At 44.1% G+C, this 18,470-nt stretch overlaps 1 protein-coding gene across 7 annotated transcripts in view; it reads right to left on the bottom strand.

Moving 5' to 3' along the window:
• The window catches only part of IFT88 (intraflagellar transport 88), an 85,970-nt gene that overhangs the window by 29,052 nt on the left and 38,448 nt on the right, over nt 1-18,470 (bottom strand). For all 7 annotated transcript variants that reach the window (XR_008319501.1, XM_053309777.1, XM_053309778.1 and 4 more), the window contains 5 exons: nt 14,912-14,998; nt 13,226-13,412; nt 6,886-6,994; nt 6,584-6,734; nt 3,952-4,067 (listed from right to left, as the gene is read on the bottom strand). Coding sequence is in view for 6 of the 7 variants with exons in the window: in XM_053309777.1 (XP_053165752.1) it covers nt 3,952-4,067; nt 6,584-6,734; nt 6,886-6,994; nt 13,226-13,412; nt 14,912-14,998 (650 nt within the window). In the remaining variant the exon portion in view is untranslated. The remainder of the gene's footprint in view (nt 1-3,951; nt 4,068-6,583; nt 6,735-6,885; nt 6,995-13,225; nt 13,413-14,911; nt 14,999-18,470) is intronic.

The following is an 18,470-nucleotide window of genomic DNA, read 5'->3' as shown; positions in this document are numbered from 1 at the left end:
TGCTTAGTTTGGCAAGATCACAGCCTTGATGTTAAGCTCCCCAAAGCAACTTGCTCAAAACAAAATTTTACTCTCCTGCTCCTTGGCGTTGGGGCCTGGAACGTATGTGTATTTTTTTAAAAAAATACACATTTTGTTGCACTTTTTTTGGTTTTTTGTTGTTGTGCACTTTTTAGTTGCACTTCTGTGGGTAACGGCAGCTGCTTCAACAGCAATTGGAAGCACTGAGAATGTTCCTGGTAGATGGCTGCTACTGATCGCCATCTACACTTCCTGCCCCATTCTATGTGGGCACCTAACAAACATGCCCGCAGTGCTGTGCAACAGAGCTCTTCTACTACTTACCCCTGTAAAATTGCACATCACAATGCTACTTGCTTGGGGAACAATGTAAGCAGCATTGCGACATGCAATTGTGCGAGGCTAAGTAGTAGTGGAAGAGCCCTGCTGGGCAGCCCCACAGTTCTAGACTGCCACAGCATGCAAGTCATTGAAAATTATTGACGTATGCAAATAACAAAAGGACTGAAATCGAATGAAGTACTGGCAATCAGAAATTAAGATAAACTAGTGTCATATTTGTTGAAAATTAGTAGCATTATCTCTTTTTATATGGCCATTATTACTTCAGAATTAATTGGGGCTAGCCCTCCTACCAAGCAGGGTGAAAGTGGGCTGCTGCAGACAGTAGAATGTAGGGTAGTTTTTAGGGGCAGAACAGCTGTCACCCAATAGTGTAAGGAGGGCATAAGCAGCCCATATTCAGGCACTCCCCCCCGCAACGCCTCTCCTCTCCCCATGCACACACAGGGCACCCCTTCTCTTCCCGCCATACATGTGGCAGTGGCAAGAAGGCTGCCCTGGCTGCTGCGTGCGCTGTGGGGAGAAAAGAGGGACCCTGGGCACGTGGTGGGGAGAGGACAGTGGGGTAGGGCAGCCTACTACCACGAGCTGCTGTTCCACCGCTGTCCTGCATAGGGCAGGGAGAAAAGGGTGCCCCCCCCGCACTTGGCAGGAGAGTAGAGGTGCGGGGAACCACCACCGGGTGCCAGCCACGGTGAGCGCAGCAGCCCTGGAGGCCACTGTGCACAGGTAACACTCAGGTACACAATTACAGCTCCACCCAATTGATGGGCTGCTGAGGAACGAAGGCAAAGTGGCACCATTTCCTCTTCCCTTCTCAACAAAAAAGAAAGGAAGGGGAGAGATTTAAAAGAAAAGAAATGTGGGCGCGGATTTTAATAGGAAAATATGGAAAGGGGAGAGGAGGCAGGGGCATCATTTCTCGCTTTGCTTCAGGCAGTAAGAGGTCATAGTTTAGCACGGGGATTCATATGTAACTTCACATGCAAAGGTTAAATGTATTCATGTTTTTAAAAAGAAGTTCTGTTATCTGTACTTGGAACATTTTACATAAATGTGCAAACAGGCAAAGGTGTGTGCAGGTTTGCTGGCAGCATTGGTTCTCAAATGCCTAGGGCTCTGGGCCAGGAAAAACAAACCTTCATCCAGTTCAATACTTTAAAATTAACTGAGTTGTCTTCTGCATTTTCCAAATGGAAAAAATTGTTTTTGTTGCTGCTGCTCTGTATTTTATGGTCTTATTCTGTATGTTTTTTTAAACTTTTAATTGGATTTGTATTTTTATATTCCAATTTTATATTTTTATTGTTTAACTGTTTAATAGTTTTATATTGTTTTAAATGTTTTGTAAACCGCCTTGAGATTTTTTTTTAATGAAGGGTGGTATAAAAATCCAATTAATTAATTAATTAATTAATTAATTAATTAGAGTGCCAGCATGAGTGATTCAATAACTAGACTGCATTTCAGGTGTTTGAAGTGGCCAGCAAAGCTAATCTTCAGGCTGTTGTTTTTAAAAACATTTTTATTGGTCTGTATCCATTTAAAAACATTTTTTTCCTTGAACAAATGAAGCCAAAGAATTTAGGCACTTCCTGGAAAAAGAAGGAGGTGAGAAACCACCAAACTTTAGTTGCCAAGAAATAATGAAAACAGAAAACACTATGCAAGGTGTTATAAACCTAAGTTACCTTCCGCATGAGTATTATGATGGTACGATTACTTTTTAAAGCATACGATTAAAAAAATGACAAAGGAGGCTGCAGCAAGTCTGAGCCAAGGTCCTATCGTGGCTTCATGAGCTGTGGCTTTTAACTAGCATCAAGTATTCTAGTAACTCAATCTCACGCCTTTCTCTTATGGCAAAGTGGCTTGTTGGACTGAATGGCCTGTCAGCTTCGCAAACAGAACTCCTCAATATTTCAGGACAAACAGGAATATTTGGATGGTAAGAACAATGATAAGGATATGCAGAAATTGTTGAAGGCAAATTTAAAAATCCAAGTATGATGGTGATCCTTGATATCCAGTTTATAGGAGGTACCTACTGTAGATAGGATATGGGAGTACAAGTGACATACAAGGGTGACTGAACAATTAGGTTAGTAAAAGATGGCGTGGCTAGTATAAAAGTAGCCTGCTACCCTATCTTCCGATAGGGATATGCGCAAAACTGGAAAACCCGGTTCAGCTCAAAACGAACAAGACCTGAGTCCAACCAGGTCTGGTTTGTTTTTATGCAAAGTTGAGCCGGGCCCAGTTTGAATCCAAACCAGTTCAGGCCTGGCTCGTGGGGGTGGGGGGCAATAAATTAGTTAAATATTATAGACTTACCGCCATCGAGTCTTTTGACAGCCTCAGGGGTGCTGCAGCAGCTATGGGGGGTCTCCAGTGGCTCCCCCTCCCCCACCAGCCTCCCCTTGAGTCTCCCCAGCCCCTTTCAGGGCCATTTCAGCCCTCTGTGTGTGCACAGTGGCCATTTGGGGGGCCACCACACATGCGCACTGGCCATTTGCATGACCTGGGTCACACAAATGGCCAGTGCACATGCGCGGCGGCTCCCAAAATGGCCGCAGCACACAGTGGGCCAAAAAAAACCCCAAATGGGCCAAACCATCCTGGGAAGACTTGCGGGGAGGGGGAGCTGCCAGAGACCCCCTGCAACTGCTGTATCACTCCCAAAGCCACCAAAGCTCTTGGCGGTGGTAAGTCTATCATATTTTTAAACAAATTTACTGCCCCCCATCCCCCTTGAGCTGGGCCTGAATTAGCCCAGATGGTTCGGCTTGAGGTTGAGCAGAGCCAGTTCGAGGTTGAGTGGCCTGACCTCGAACCGGCTCACACAGCCCTATCTTCCAACACATTTAATTGGAAGTGTCTCCTTTACTTCTGTGGAATTTTTCCCCAAGCAGGTGTGCTTAGGATCACAATGTTTAGCCCTGAAATCTATACAAAAGTACTATTAAAATAAGGTGTTGACCTTACTAATCATGTATTTATTTATTTTAATCATTTATGTCCCTCCATTCAATCAACAGATCTCCAAAAGCAGTCTACAACAGATTATAATATAAAGCAAAGTAGTTTACTCATCCATTGGTGTTCGGGTAGCCAACAGAGTTGCTGGGGGAACAGCCTTTCCTCTCTCTGCTATTCCTGATGCTGCAATTCTGCAGCAAACCCAGGGGAAATAAATCCAAACTTTGTTGTAAATTAAATATCATCAGGTACCCTGGCTACTGCCTTCTTTTTCATGCTAATGCAACCCTAGGAAAGCAATTTTTCAGAGTAATTGAAACTTCTGATGACATGAAGGGTGTTTTCTGGACCACCTAAGTAGATGCAGTTGCTCAATGTTGCACTGGTGTTTAAGTTGAGGTCTCAGCATTCCTATTTTAAAAGCTCCAACAAATCAAAGGTGTGAATACTTTAATAAAAAAAGTACCCAAGTCTACTGTTCATACAGTTTACAACATATATATAAATGCCAGTTCACTTATTCTGTATGCTTATTCAGCATACCTGGGTTGTAATAAGTCCCCTGACCAATGATATTTGTTTAAACACACAATCACAAACGTTACTTACTGAATGAGCGCTGCTCTTTCAAAGTAGTGAATAGCTTTTTCACAAAATTGCGTGTCAATGTAATAGGCTCCAAGCCATTCAATGACCTCAATGTTTGAAGGGAAATACCGATAGGACTGACAAAATAAAGAAAGTGAAAGAAACGCAACATTAGTGATAAACAACATCTTTATTTTGCTTCTGGAATATCTTACTCATTTACGTGTTTAATTCTCCAGATGCTGAAAATATGTAAGACATGAATGAGAGCAGTGTGCTAATACACTAACGAATCCCTAAAGAGAACGTGGTAGGTTTTCCAATTAACAGAAAACTTTGTAGAAGACTTTGTTGAGGTGAGAGCCATGTTTTCCATATATCTTATTTTCAAACATGAGTTAAGGAAACTAAAATAATACTCTACAAAAATACCTTCATTTCCTTAGATAATTAATTTGTGCAAATGTATTATAATTTTCAAAAAGTTATGGATAATGGATTCCTTCCAATCTTTTGGAAAAAGAGTATTTCACATTTTGAAGGGAGAATTACATAATTTTAAAATTATGATTTAGTTGCTTTGATTTTTAAAAAGTAGCCACTTTTAAAAACCAAACATATCTAATCAAATTGATTCCATGCACTCATAGATTGAAGTTTTTTTTTTAGTCAGGAGTGTAGAACTCTCCTTCCTCTCTGTGCAAACAAACCAAAAACCACATCTGTAGGCAGCTGGAAAGTAAGAACATAATGAGAATGGAGGCTGAAAGAGCCATTGTGAGGTTCAAAAAATAGGAAAGTTTCTAGGCCTGGGTGGTGCTGCACCCCAAAGCAAGGAATAAAAGAAGTGCCATTTATTGGAGCATGCCATGCCATGAAAAAGTGTGGCCTACTGCACACTTTAATTGGCTAACAAATATTTTAATCCTTGTATGGCTGATATAAATCTTTTGACACTCAAGCACTGTTAATCTATTTTTAAATAAATTTGATCCTAATGCCTTGGAATTTGAATAATTATTGCAACCTGTCCTGTGGATTGCCTCTTTTTCAAGGTTCCATGATGGAGTGGTTAAAACTGCTCATATTTGGGAACTGCTTCATAAAAATGGCTTATTAAGTATAGCTCTGCCCACAGAATGTTAACAGTACAAATGCCTATCTTCATTGTAAAGAAAACACAAAATATATTAACAGTTTCTTCTAAAATCTTCAAATGAATGAGGGATCTGTTTCTTAACCATGTTTAAGAGAGAGCCAGAGTTACATCTGCACCAGCCCTCCCTCTATTCCTGAAAAGTAAAACCCAAAATGCCACATGTGGAACTTTAAGAAGGCTAAGATGACTATTTGGACACAAAGTGCCACTGCTTGCTTAAAGATGTTAGGCTTTTGCCCATGACAAACAGTCTGGCTCTGCTGCCACTGAAATCCATGGGTTTTTCATTAATACAAGCCGACCCCGCACAGAGCATCTGTGCGCTTTTTGGGGCCAGCTACCTCTACCCCCACCCGGCCAGTCTCCGGGGGGGCCGAGTGCGGACGCTTGCCAGCGGGCTGAGTGCTGCCGCTGCGGCCACTGCCGGGCCGAGTGCCGCCACCTGCCGGGTCCGCCGAGAGCCGCTTGCCACTCTTTGGGGCTGGCCACCTCTCCCCCCACCCCTGCTCCAGTATCGGCCCCGCCCCTCGGCCGGTCCTCCTCCTCGCCTCGCCCCTCGGCCGGTCCTCCTCCTTGCCTCGCCCCTCGGCCGGTCCTCCTCCTCGCCTCGCCCCTCGCCCCACCCATCGCCGCCAGGCCGGGGCGCCGGGCCCGCCAGCGGCCCTGGCCCACACCGCTGGCCAATTGTCCTCTCTCCTGGGTGCACCAGCCAATCAGGTGCCTCCACAGCCCAGCCAATCAGCTGGGCTGCCAGGATGCATTTTTCCCTGGCACACCCAGGAGAATTATATATATAGATTAATGGAAATTGGGGTGACCAGATCTCACTTATTCTGAAATCATCCAAGTTCAAAAGGATTAATCTAGAATAAATGGATAGTGGTTTGTATGCTTAAAGGGAAATCCTGTATTAAAATATTTTATTTATTTATCATATTTTATACCGCCTGATATGTACATCTCTAGGTGGTAAAGATATGAAAAAATGAGGGATAAATGCCTGTTTCGGCTCAGTGCAAGTTACTCATGCTTAGAGCACAAGCAATTTCAAAGGCATATAAAAGGAAAGTAAGGTGGAGATATGGTACATGACCAAATCTTTCCATTCCCCCTAATGTTCTGTCATGCTGCCTGTGTGTGTACGCGCGCACACACACAGTAGACATCAGTAGGGGGGAAATCATGGCTCTATGGCCCTGTGCCTCTGGGCACAGTTTTTTTCTTATAAGATAGGAGGAAATTAGGCCTCAAACTATCAAGTTAGACTTAACTCTTCTGTACCTATTACCTTATCAAAAATATCTACCTTATACTGTTTCCTTATTCTTGAGTCACTAAGAATTATTCTTTACTAACTAAGGTTAGAGATGTGCTCAAACTCTATATGCTCTTTACATTTTCAACGAGTCAATTTTAGCATGTCTTCCCTTGTAAAGTATGCCTGTTGTAAACATTTACAAATGCATATAGAATTATAATTTAAAATGCAAATACCTCATAGTAATATTGAAATGCTTGAGACTTATCCCCTTCATTATCATAGAGTTCTCCAAGCTTTGCTAAAGCATGTGAATCTGTTGGAACAACACTGATGAGTTGCATAAGCCACTCAATGGCTTGATTAGGGTCCTCCATTATTTCATATCTGAGGTATCTTCAGTTAAGGAACTTCTCACGGTGACTTGCTTGACACATTAAAGGGGTTCAGATGCAATTGTTAAGTACTGTACTACAATCTAGAAAAACAGATGATTTGGTTTTTTATATGCTTGATTCTATATTTGTTGAAAAGATACATGCTTGCTATTTGGAAGAGAACCTGGGCACTGTTTCGAAGGATAGCGTGAAGTTTCAGAAAAGAGTCCAACGCCTCATCTAACCGGTTCAATTTTTTGTAAGTTAAACCTAGAAACAAATAGGTCATCAAAAACTGGGAAGCATCAGTGAATTACAAGGTGGCAAGGAGGGGTTAAGAACATGTTTGTTGCTGAAGAAATAAACCCTCAAAAATAAAAACCCAACATTCATTTTGTATCAATCAATCTGTAAGAAATTGATCAGAGTGAAGGAAGCTATAAGAGTAAGCCACTTAAGCAGTAGCTGTATTATTCCAATCTATAACTAAATGTACAGACCAAATTGTTGTTGACTGCTACCAAATATGCAGAAACAATTGGTATACAACTACAGGGATGAAGAGCATAGCCTGCACAGCATAACTCAAAAGCACTGCCTCAAATGAACAGGTTGCTCAGCTGTAACTGATGATCTGGTAGAGATCCGTCAACATCCACAAGAGTGGGTTCTGCGCCTGCGCAGGAAACCCCGCGGTAGCCATGCCTCAGCTTGTCGAGGCGTCCAAGCCCCGCCCCCATGCAGAGCGTGCTATATAAGAGCGGGCTGGGCACCATGTTCCTAAGTTCTTTGGACGACCGCCGTGGAGGACAATCATCCTGCGAGTAGGTGAGTTCATACTTGATGAATCCAAGGGCAACAGCAAGCATACCGTTACGCACATAGCAGAGCACCACTACTGCAGAGGGGTAGGATGAGAGGGTCTTATGGATGTTGACGGATCTCTACCAGATCATCAGTTACAGGTGATCAACCTGTTTATCTGGACTGAGATCCGTCGACAGCCATAAGAGTGGGTGTTTAGCAAGCTCTCCGTGGAGGAGGGTGCAGTAGTGCTATTGCAACACCCATTTAAGGACACTTCTCCCGAAGCTAGCCTCTGCAGCAGAGCGCACATCTATGGTGTAATGTTTGACAAACGGGAGATTCGATGACCATGTGGCCGCTTTACAGATACCTAAGAAGCCAACTCCCGAAAGGTGTGCTGCTGAAGAAGTGCTCAAGTTCAAGTTCTTTAATGTTACAGCCACAAGCCAAAACAGAAGAGAAAGATTACAGCTATATAACAATAATTGTGGGTTCCGGAAAAAGGTAGGTAGAATAATATCTTGGTTCAGATGAAATTCTGAGACGATCTTTGGTAGGAAGGAGGGATCCAGACGCATGCAGACCTTGTCCTCATAGAATCACATGTACGGGGAATCCACCCTCAAGGCTGTAAGTTCACTGACCTGTCACGCTGTTGTGATCGCAACGAGGAATGTGGTTTTTAAGGAGACTAACTTTAAAGGTGACGTGGCCATAGGCTCGAAGGGAGCCTGTGTAAGTGATGAGAGCACCAAAGACAAGCTCCAAGGTTCTACTGGTGTCTTCACCGGAGGGTAGACATTGGAGAGGCCTTTCAAGAAGGCTTTGTTTAGTGGATGCGAGAAAAGAGTCTTTCCTTCCCATCCCGGGTGCTGGGACGAGAGAGCAGCTAGGTAGACTCTTATAAAAACATTAGCCAATCCCTGAGATTTCAGGGTGGACAGAGGAGAAGCACCTAGCAAATAGACACCCGTCTTGGCAAAACCCCCTGGGATCTTGCATGGGTTTTAAAACGAAGCCACTTTTTATGATAGTTGCGCCTTGTGGATGCCTTCCTCTGATTCAATAAGATGTTATTTAAAAGCCTATCCCCCAAGCAGTCAACCGGAAGGTCTGAGCATCCAGGTGAAGGACGAGACCATCGTCCTGCGAGGGGACGTCTGGGTTTGGCAGAAACTGATGGAACAGGTTCTTGGACAGTCTGTGTACCTGAGGAAACCATGACTGTCTTGGCCACCATGGCGTCACAAGGATGCAGGGTACTGGGCACGCCAGGAAGTGAGTTATTGGCTGAGGAGGAAACATGTACGATGTCTCCTCTGTCCAGTCCAGTTGAAAGGCATCCCCCAGCGACTCAGGGTCGTGATCTGTTCTGGAGCAGAAGCGGGCACATTTCTTGTTCTTTGAGGTTGCAAACAGGTTCACGGACGGTTGCAGCCATCGGCAAAAGAGAGGGTTGATATATTTGGGGTTGATCTCCCATTCGTGATGAGTGTCCTGGAGGAACACTCGACTGAGATTGTCCACTAGGATGTTGTCTAGACCCTTGATGTGAGCTGCAACAGGGTATATCCTGTGTCAGATGCACCAGTGCCACATCTGGACGGCAAGTGCACACAAGCTCCGAGAGACAGTACCGCCCTGACGGTTGATCTATGCTTGTGCTGTTGTGTTGTCTAACTGAACTTGGACATAGGTGTCCTGTAAAGTCGGTAGGAAGGATTGCAGAGCAAGAAAGACTGCTAGCAATTCTAAGAAGTTTATATGGAGTTGTCTCTAGTTCAGGGACCACTTCCCCTGGGTCTGTCGACCCGCACAGTGTGCCCCCCATCCCAATAGGGAGGCATCCGTTGTTAACCAGACTGTCGGTGACAGGGTCTTGAATGGTACTCTCTCTAAGAGGTTTCTGCATTCTGTCCACCAAGAGAGGGATTGGGGAACCGGGGTTGGGATCTCGAGGTGCTTCCTCTGATTGTGTCTCGTCGGGTGGAAGACAGAGAGAAACCACAGCTGCAGCTTCCTCATCTTCTCCTTCAGGATCAGACTCAAAGTCCGACAAGCCGTAGTGTTCTGAAAGCGAGCCCGTGGGTGATGCGGGAACCGCAGTTTGAGTCTGTGCCGATGTCATAGGTGAGGCCAAAGCGGCTGATGTCTGGGTCGCTATGGAGTGAGTTGCTGGGGACCTCGTCTGAATAGCTTGATGGGAGACAGTAATGATATCAGTTTGAGTAGCTGTCTGCATGGTAGTGGTACGGACCTTAGTAGCAGCCTTAGATAATATGGTCAATGACATAGCAGAGGGAAGTGAAGTTAAGGGTTCCCAAGGCCGGGCTGCCCCCGAGGAAGGAGCATGAGAGCAGGAAGTTATCATTGGCCCAGAGCCAGATATGTGGGCAGGTGGTGCATGGGTGAAACCACAGGTGTGCCAGGATAGAGGACTCTGCAATTGGGCTGCTGAGATTGAGGGCCCCGGACGAAGCGGAGGTGCAGGGATAGTTTGGGAATCCTCCTCTGATGGGCGGAATCCCTTAAATGTAGCCTGGGACGGAGTGCTTGTGGTTGAATCCAGGAGAGACAGAAGCGTCTGCGTTGTAGAAGGGTGGAGGCCCACCTCAGTATCCGGAGCAGTGTCCTCGATGACGAATGCCGGGAGCGGTGATTAATACCGAGGAGTAACTTGTTTCGATGTTGAAATTACTGGTGTATGTAACGTCGATGGGACGTTGGGAAAAGCCGCAGCCGGTGTCGATGGAGGGAACGAAGGGACCGGCATCGGCACTGGTGAAAGCAATCTCACCCTCGGCATCGAGAAGTTCAATATCGATGGCGGTCCCTGTGTCAAAGGTCGGGTCGATATTGGTGATGAAGGGTCAACCTCAACACACTGATCAGGTGCGGAAGGTGTAGGTAGAGCTGAAAAAGAAGCCTGAATTGCCAATGGGGATGGCGTACTATCCCGAGTCAGATCGATTAACTTTTGTCGCTTTTCCGGTGTCGATGCAATAGCCAGGGCTGGGCATTTTATAGACTTTGTCCTATCGGTACACTCATCGACATCAGGGTTGCTGTAGGTAGTTGAAGAGACACGACGCTTATGTTTCAATGTTGAGGATTTCCCCAAAATAGAGGGGCTGTGTGTAGCTTTCGACGCTGAGGAACAGCTCAATGACAAGGCATGTCTGGGAGACGCCAAACGCATCGAGGTCGAGGATTTCGGTCTCGAATGAGGTGACGCCGAACGCATTGAGGTCGAGGATTTTGGTCTCGAATGAGATGTCGAAGTAGGTTTTGGTGGAGTCTTCGACGTCGAGGGACGGGGTATGCCCGGTGTTGAAGGACTTAACACCTCGTCATAGATTGCCGCCCGGAGGTGAAGTGCCCGATTCTTCCACATTTGCTTGGGAAACGAAAGGCATATTTTGCAAGAGGAGACATTATGCTCCTCAGCCAAGCAAATGAGACACAAGTCATGAAGGTCTTTTGAGGGGACTTTAGCATTGCAGCCCTCACACCTCTTAAAATACTTTTTCTCCTCAGCCATTACTGTAGGCGAGAGGGGTAGTCAAGTCCGTTCTGCAGTCAAAGCCAGTCTAAGGTTGTCAGCCGGTCCGAGTCAGAAATTAAGAAATGTCGTCAGCCAGAAATAGGTCATACACTAAGTTCAGTCCAGGTAATTATTTTATTTTTTAAAATAGAACTCACGAGGAACTTTCCAACGGAGAGGCGGCAGACTGAGGTCCAAATGCTAAGGCAGCCGGAAAAGAACATGGCGCCCAGCCCGCTCTTAAGTAGAATGCTCTGCATGTGGGCGGGGCCTGGACGCCTCAACAAGCTGAGGCATGGCTACTCAGTTTTCTGCGCAGGCAGAGAACCCACTCTTATGGCTGTCAACAGATCTCGATCCAGATCATATGTTTCGTAAAGGGAGTCTTCCAATTTTTTGTTTTTTACCACAAAAGTGTCCCCCCTCCATTTGTAACCTGCCTAGGGAGCAAGAGGTTGCTGGTTCAAATCCCTGCTGGTATGTTTACCAGACTATGGGAAACACCTGTATAAGATGCTGAAAGGCATCATCTCATACTGCGCGGGAGAAGGCAATGGTAAACCCCTTTCCTGTATTCTACCAAAGAAAACCACGTGGCTCTGTGGTCGCCAGGAGTTGACACTGACTCGATGGCACAACTTTACGACTCTACAACAGGGCTGCTCAGCTTTGGCCCTCCTGCAGATGCTGGCCTACAACTCCCATAATTTATTTATTTATCACATTTATATACTGCCCAAACTTTCGTCTCTGGCTATTGGCCACTGTGACTGGGGATTATGGGAGTTGTAGTCCAAAAACAGCTGGGGGGCCAAAGTTGAGCAGGCCTGCTCCACAAGGATCATTTCCAAGGTGCTCCTGTGGCAGAAAATGTTATCCTTGTGGGGGCACTTTGGGAAAGATGGATATTGATAGTGGAGGGCGAACCACTGCTTAAGCTCTCTACCTTTTACATGAACCTAATGAGCCTGTAGCAACACATCTAGTATAAGGAGAAAAACCCACTCTTAATTGCAAATAACTTGCATTTTTTAAGTGCCACCTAATCAGCAATCTGATTTGAGCACACCAGGTTCTGAAGAACACACAAAGATCCCCTTCCCTCTTATTGGCTGACATACTGAGTTCATAACAGGAGCTGTGTCTGTGCAAGACTCAGCAACGGAACTCAGCCTAGAGTGTTGATGAGTAGGGAGATCGGCAGATCGGATAGCGGGTAGTGATTTTTGCTGTTCTCTCCTTCCTCCTCAGCCCCCAAGGACATATTTCTGAAGTCAAAAAGTAGTTTTGGAGGAAGGAGATAACATAAAAAAATTGCTACAATTTCCCCTCCATTCACATTTTGCCTGCTTGGCAATATGCTGAACTGAGCTCCGTTGCAGAGTCTTCTATGGACACAGTTCCTGTTACTTACTTATAACACTACTTGGAAAATCAGCCATTAACTTGGAAAGTCAGCCATTAAGGAAGGGGGCTGCTTTATACCGAGTCAGACCATTGTTCCATCTAGCTCAGTATTGTCCACATTGACTGGCATCAGCTCTACAAGATTTCAGGCAGGAGTCTTTCCCAGCCATTCATGATGGTCAGTTGATGGCAACTTTGCACAGCATTCCACACATCCTTTAAATGTTTTCTTCGACTCCATGTTGTTAGGGAGCAAGTGGGGTGAACACCCTGCAGCTTCCATCTACAAATCCTTGTCAAAGTCCATTTTTATTCTTTTTGTTTGTTATCCGATAAGGCAAAGAATGGTCTTTAGAAGTTCTGAGGTCAAAGTCCATAAAAGTAATCCTAAATTCTCTTTCCAATTTCAGTTAATCCGAGGAGCCAATACCAAGGTATTGATGCGTTGGCGGTCAAACAGAAACTGAGGAAATAGTGCCCCCAACTGCCATTTACAATGAGAGCACGTAGCATGTGAGAGGCAGAGTGGGCGTCTTGAGGAGCTAGTTAGTCTACCTGCGAGGTCCCTGCGTAGGCGCAGAACCCATTCATTCATTATGAATGTAATGGATCACGATCCAGATCTATTTAGTTACCATAGCTTTAATCTAAACTATATCATGAAGTTTAAAAATAATAGCTCAGCCCCGGCAAATACTATAATGCCAAGTGCAAGCTTTATAATCCCAGTATCTTTCACTTACCAATGTTATAAAGTGCTTCAGTACATGAAGAATCATTCCTTAAAGATTCCTTATAGAACTCTGCTGCCTTCTCATAGTCTCCACATGCAAAAACAGTGTTTCCTTTATTTGTGAGAGCAGATGGGTTGTATCTATCAGAATTTACTGCTAAATCTGCATAGATGTTTGCCTGTGTAAATTCATTCTCCTTAATTAAACAAAAAATAGAAATAACATATTAACCAGTTGTCAAGTTGCATGCTTTGGAAATCAGCTGTCACAGATTACCGTATTTTTCCGACCATAAGACGCACCCAGTTTTTAGAACAAGAAAAAAATATTCTGAACCAAAAATAATCCCCCCAGATTAGGGGCCGAATCGGCCCAAACTACTGCCGCCGCGGCCGCCCACCCACCCACCTGGATTAGGGGCCAAATCGCCTGCCCGCCCAGGTTAGGGGCCAAATCAGCCCAAGCTACTGCCACCGTGGCCGCCGCCCACCCGCCCTCCCAGCTGCCCGAGTCCTCACCACCTTCTTCGGCCCGCGTCGGTCGGGCCAATCAGAGACCCGCCATTGGAGAAGGAGAGAGGAGCTCGCAAACAGAGCTCCTCTCTCTGCAAAGCCTCGGCCCGAACTGGTGCTTTGGGCGCAAAGGACGTCTGTTTGTGAGCTCCTCTCTCCTTCTCCAATTGCGGGTCCCTGATCGGCCCGACTGACGCGGGCCGAAGAAGGTGGTGAGGACTCGGGCAGCTGGTAGGGCGGGCGGTCGGCGGCCGCAGTAGCTTGGGCTGATTCGGCCCCTAATCCGGGCGGGCGGGCGATTCGGCCCCTAATCCGGGCGGGCGATTCGGCACAGCATTTGGACCATAAGACGCACCCTCATTTCCCCCCCACTTTTTTTTGGGGGGGGGAAGTGCATCTTATGGTCCGAAAAATACGGTATACTGTGTTGCTTGTGGTAAGCACCTTCTAATTTATGCTTAAAGGTGCCTCTTGATGCCCCCCTGCCTGGCAGCACCTACACTGGCTGCGGTGCCAAGGTCACTTGTCAGGATAAGAACCCAATGCTTAAGCTACAAGCATTTTTTGCATTCTAAACACTTCCTGGCATAGTCACAAGGAACTCTGCTTAAAAATACTGGCTGACATCTTGACTAACAAAGCACATGTGCAGAAAAGGAAGCATATGTGCAGCTTCTGCGTTCCAGATTGAAGCAGCACGGAGGGGTGTGTGTGCACACGTGTGTGTGTGTGGTGGTTTTTGCCAGTCTCTCCTTCCTTCTAAAGTGCTCTATGCTACTGCCATTTAAATTGCCATTTAAACTGTTAAAAAGTGGCTGAGCAGGACTGTTGTGAGTCAGAAGCTGTGTCCCCCTTGATGAAATTTTCTACATTGGTAGTTTAGAGCAAGACAGGGATTTCTGGTGACATCTAAACCCGGTAAGTCCCACTTGTTCTAATCAGTTTGCACATGAGCTAGTATAAACCCCAATTTTATATCTTAAAAAAAAAACACACCAAGCTTTAAAAGAGAGAGGATTAAAAATAAAGTTAGAGGATGTGGTTTCAAGATATTAACTAATTAAAATGAATGTGAGTCACAAGCTAATGTATTCTACAGGGATTTGCCTTCACAGCTACTGTTTATTAAATAAAAGATACAATACAGAGATCCAAAGAGGTTCAGATGAACTCAAAGACTCACCAAGAAATAAAGAAATGAAAGGTTTGTTGCAGCTGCACTTTTAACTCGACTTTCCTTTTTTTCAAACATCTTTAGAGTCTCCACCGCCTAGAAACAATAATAAATTATACTATTACTATTCATATACTGCTTTTCAAAGCGGTTTACATAGAAAAATAAAGAATAAATAAGCTGACTCCCTGTCCCCAAAGGGCTCACAATCTAAAAAGAAACATATGGTAGACACCAACAACAGCCACTGGGGGAGTGCTGTGCTGAGGTTGCATAGGGCCATTCACTCTCCCCCCTGCTAAATATAAGAGAACCAGGGGTTACTCACACTGCAAGCCACCTAATGGCGCAGTGGGGAAATGGCTTGACTACCAAGCCAGAGGCTGCTGGTTCAAATCCACGCTGGTATGTTTCCTAGACTATGGCTAACAGACATATGGCTAACAGACATTTCCCAGACTATGGGAAACACCTATATCGGGCAACAGCAATATAGGAAGATGCTGAAAGACATCATCTCATACTGCGCGGGAAGAGGCAATGGTAAACCCCTCCTGTATTCTACCAATGACCACCACAGGGCTCTGTGGTCACCAGGAGTTGACACTGACTCGACGGCACACTTTACCTTTACTCACATTATACATTACTCACATTGAAAAATGGGAGATTTACAGTTGGCAATCGCATAATAGGAAAACATTGAGAAACAAATATTTAGAATGGAGAGTGCTCATATTGTGCCAGTCCGGCATCACAAACCACAGGGTTGCTGGCAGGTTTAAGATCAAGGTATGAAACAGTTATTTCACTGTTGGTACACCAATTTACTGGAAGTATGTGCCACTCAAATTAAAGGGACTTACTTCTATGCAAATGAATTTAGGTGGGGACACATCTACACTACAAAGATAAACAGCCATTCTCTCTCCCCAAGGAATTAAAGCTCTGTGACTGGGGAGCAAGGTAAGGATTTCTAACAGAGAATTCTCAACACCTTCACAAAACTACATTGCACAGTTTGGAGGGCAAGCAATAATAGTTCAGCTAATATAAAACCAATAAAACTTTGTACTATAACTATGTCCCAGGACTACACTGCTGAGATTTTCAAATATGAACTACTTAGAAAGATGTACATGTGTATATATCATGGGCTAATAATTTGAAATACATTCATCTGATGCAGATATTTCTTGATGTGCTTTATTTTCAAAGTAACAAGTTTTGTTAGGAAATTACTTGTTTAGTCATCAATTGCATATATTTAATTTCCTTCTGCTCTCTTTTATACTTGTGCAAATTGTTCTTTAAAAGTCAATTTGTTTTGTGAGACTAAGTAAACAAGACATAAAATAAATAAGAGGACATGTGCTGTCTTGAAGGACAAACAATTGTTGTTTGTCCTTCAAAGATGGACAAACATCTCAACATCTTGTTGAGATGGTGAAACACCTCTCAATAAGGAATGACATGAACTCTCTCTCTCTCTCATTTATTTCTATTTCTAATATGTTATATATACATACATATAAATGGCTATGGATGAAGTACATGGCAGCATCACACAAGGAACACACAAACGTAGGCTAACAGACATTTTAAATAGAGAGAGAGAGAGAGAGAGAGAGAGAGAGAGAGAGAGAGAGAGAGAGAGAGAGAGAGAAGATAGAACTATCCACAGACCTTCCCAGACAATATGCTGTGCACATATTAAATTTAGAATAGTTCATTTGTGAGAATCTAAATATCTTCTAGGACAGTTTCTGTTTTGGATATATCACATTTCCCCAAGCGTAAACCACCATATTTTCTAATCACTGGGGAAATGTAATTAATTGCTTCCTCCCAATTGTGCCTGCATAAGCATTACCCTTGGAGAGTGCCTATGACATTGCTAGTAATAACACAATTTCTGTTCTTCATGCTCATTCCATTTTATCAACATTTTAAACAAGCTTTATTTTATTTTTCCTACTTTAAAGATACCACCCCAACATCTTGTGCATTCTTTGCTTACTTTTAAAAGACTGAAAGTTGTACAAAGTACAAACACTCTTTTCAGTGCTGTAGTACATATCTTTTTAGCCTACTTTCCTTAAGTAAGCTTATGAAATCACTCGGCATTCTGTGTGTGTGTGTCCTTGTGTCCCCATCAACTTCACAATGCCTGGACCAATATGAACCAAATTGGGTACAGTTGTAGGGACACAGGGACACCTCAAGGTGTAGTTTGTGATGATGTCATCCACCCCACTTATTTATTTATTCATTCATTTGTTTTCTATACTGCCCTTCCAGAAAAGGCTCAGGGAGGTTTACACAGAGAAATAATAAATAAATAAGATGGCTCCCTGTCCCCAAAGGACTCACAATCTAAAAAGAAACATAAGATAGACACCAGCAACAGTCACTGGAGGTACTATGCTGGGGCTGGATAGGGCCAGTTACTCTCCCCCTGCTAAATAAAGAGAATCACCACGTTAAAAGGTGCCTCTTTTCCAGGTTAGCAGGGGAAACTTCTAGATGACAGATGTGTAAACGTTTGAGGCACAAGTGGTCTAACTTGTGAACCACCTAATCAATTTGAACCAAATTTTCAACAGCTGTAGGGACACATAGGGACACCTCAATGGCGTAGTTTGTGATGATGTCATCCCCCCAATTCAAGATGGTGGACACATGAATGTTTGAGGTGCAAGTGGACTAACTTGTGAATTGCCTAACCGATTTGAACCTAATTTGCTACAGGTGTATGGACACATAGAGACAGCTCAATGGCATAGTTTGTGATGATGCCATTCCCCCCACCCCTCATTTACCCCCAGTGGTGGACATAAGGCTGAAGTGACCTAACTTGTGAGGATGATATTTATCAATTAAAATTATAGTGAAAGGAAAGCAGGCAGATTAGTTCTTATCATTACTTGTTTTTTTAAGGTGACCAACAGTTTGCTCCTTTGCCTGGGAAACAAGACTACTCATAACTTCTATAATATGAGGGAGAAATATAGTACTTTTCGCTCTGATGCTAGGACAAGTATATCACTTAAAGCAGGGGTTCTCAAGCTTGGATCCCCAGACATTGTTGGATTTCAACTCCTATAAACGCCAGCCACGATGGCCTTTGGCTGATGTTATAGGAGTTGAGGTCCAACAACATCTGGGGACTCAAGTTTGAGGACTTCTGCTTTAAGTAACTACTCCTTTTTTCAACTTCTGAAAAAATCTCAAATGATATTGGAATATGAAAAGACGGTTAAAGAACACAGTCAATTATTTTGTAAAAGAAATTGCAATAATTTCCCCGAGAGTGTGAAAAATAAAGTTATATAACCTTTTAAGTTGCTCTTGCATTTTACCTATTGAAATTCCACCTTTTAAGTTTCATTTTACAGCTTCAATTTGACTCATTTTTTCTATAGCGCAAAAATGCTAGTTACAATTCACTAGGCTCTGTTTTCTCCTCCACAGAAGTTATGATGCTGCAAAATTCAAACTACTTATTATGAAATGAATGTACCTTAGAGCAGCAAGCCAAGAATGTTGAAGTACATTTTAGTTTTAC

Source organism: Hemicordylus capensis, chromosome 3 (genome assembly GCF_027244095.1).
Source record: "Hemicordylus capensis ecotype Gifberg chromosome 3, rHemCap1.1.pri, whole genome shotgun sequence".
NCBI classification, from domain to species: Eukaryota; Metazoa; Chordata; class Lepidosauria; order Squamata; family Cordylidae; genus Hemicordylus; species Hemicordylus capensis.
The sequence above is the reverse complement of the archived record's forward strand: the minus strand, read 5'-3'. Positions and strand labels throughout refer to the sequence as shown.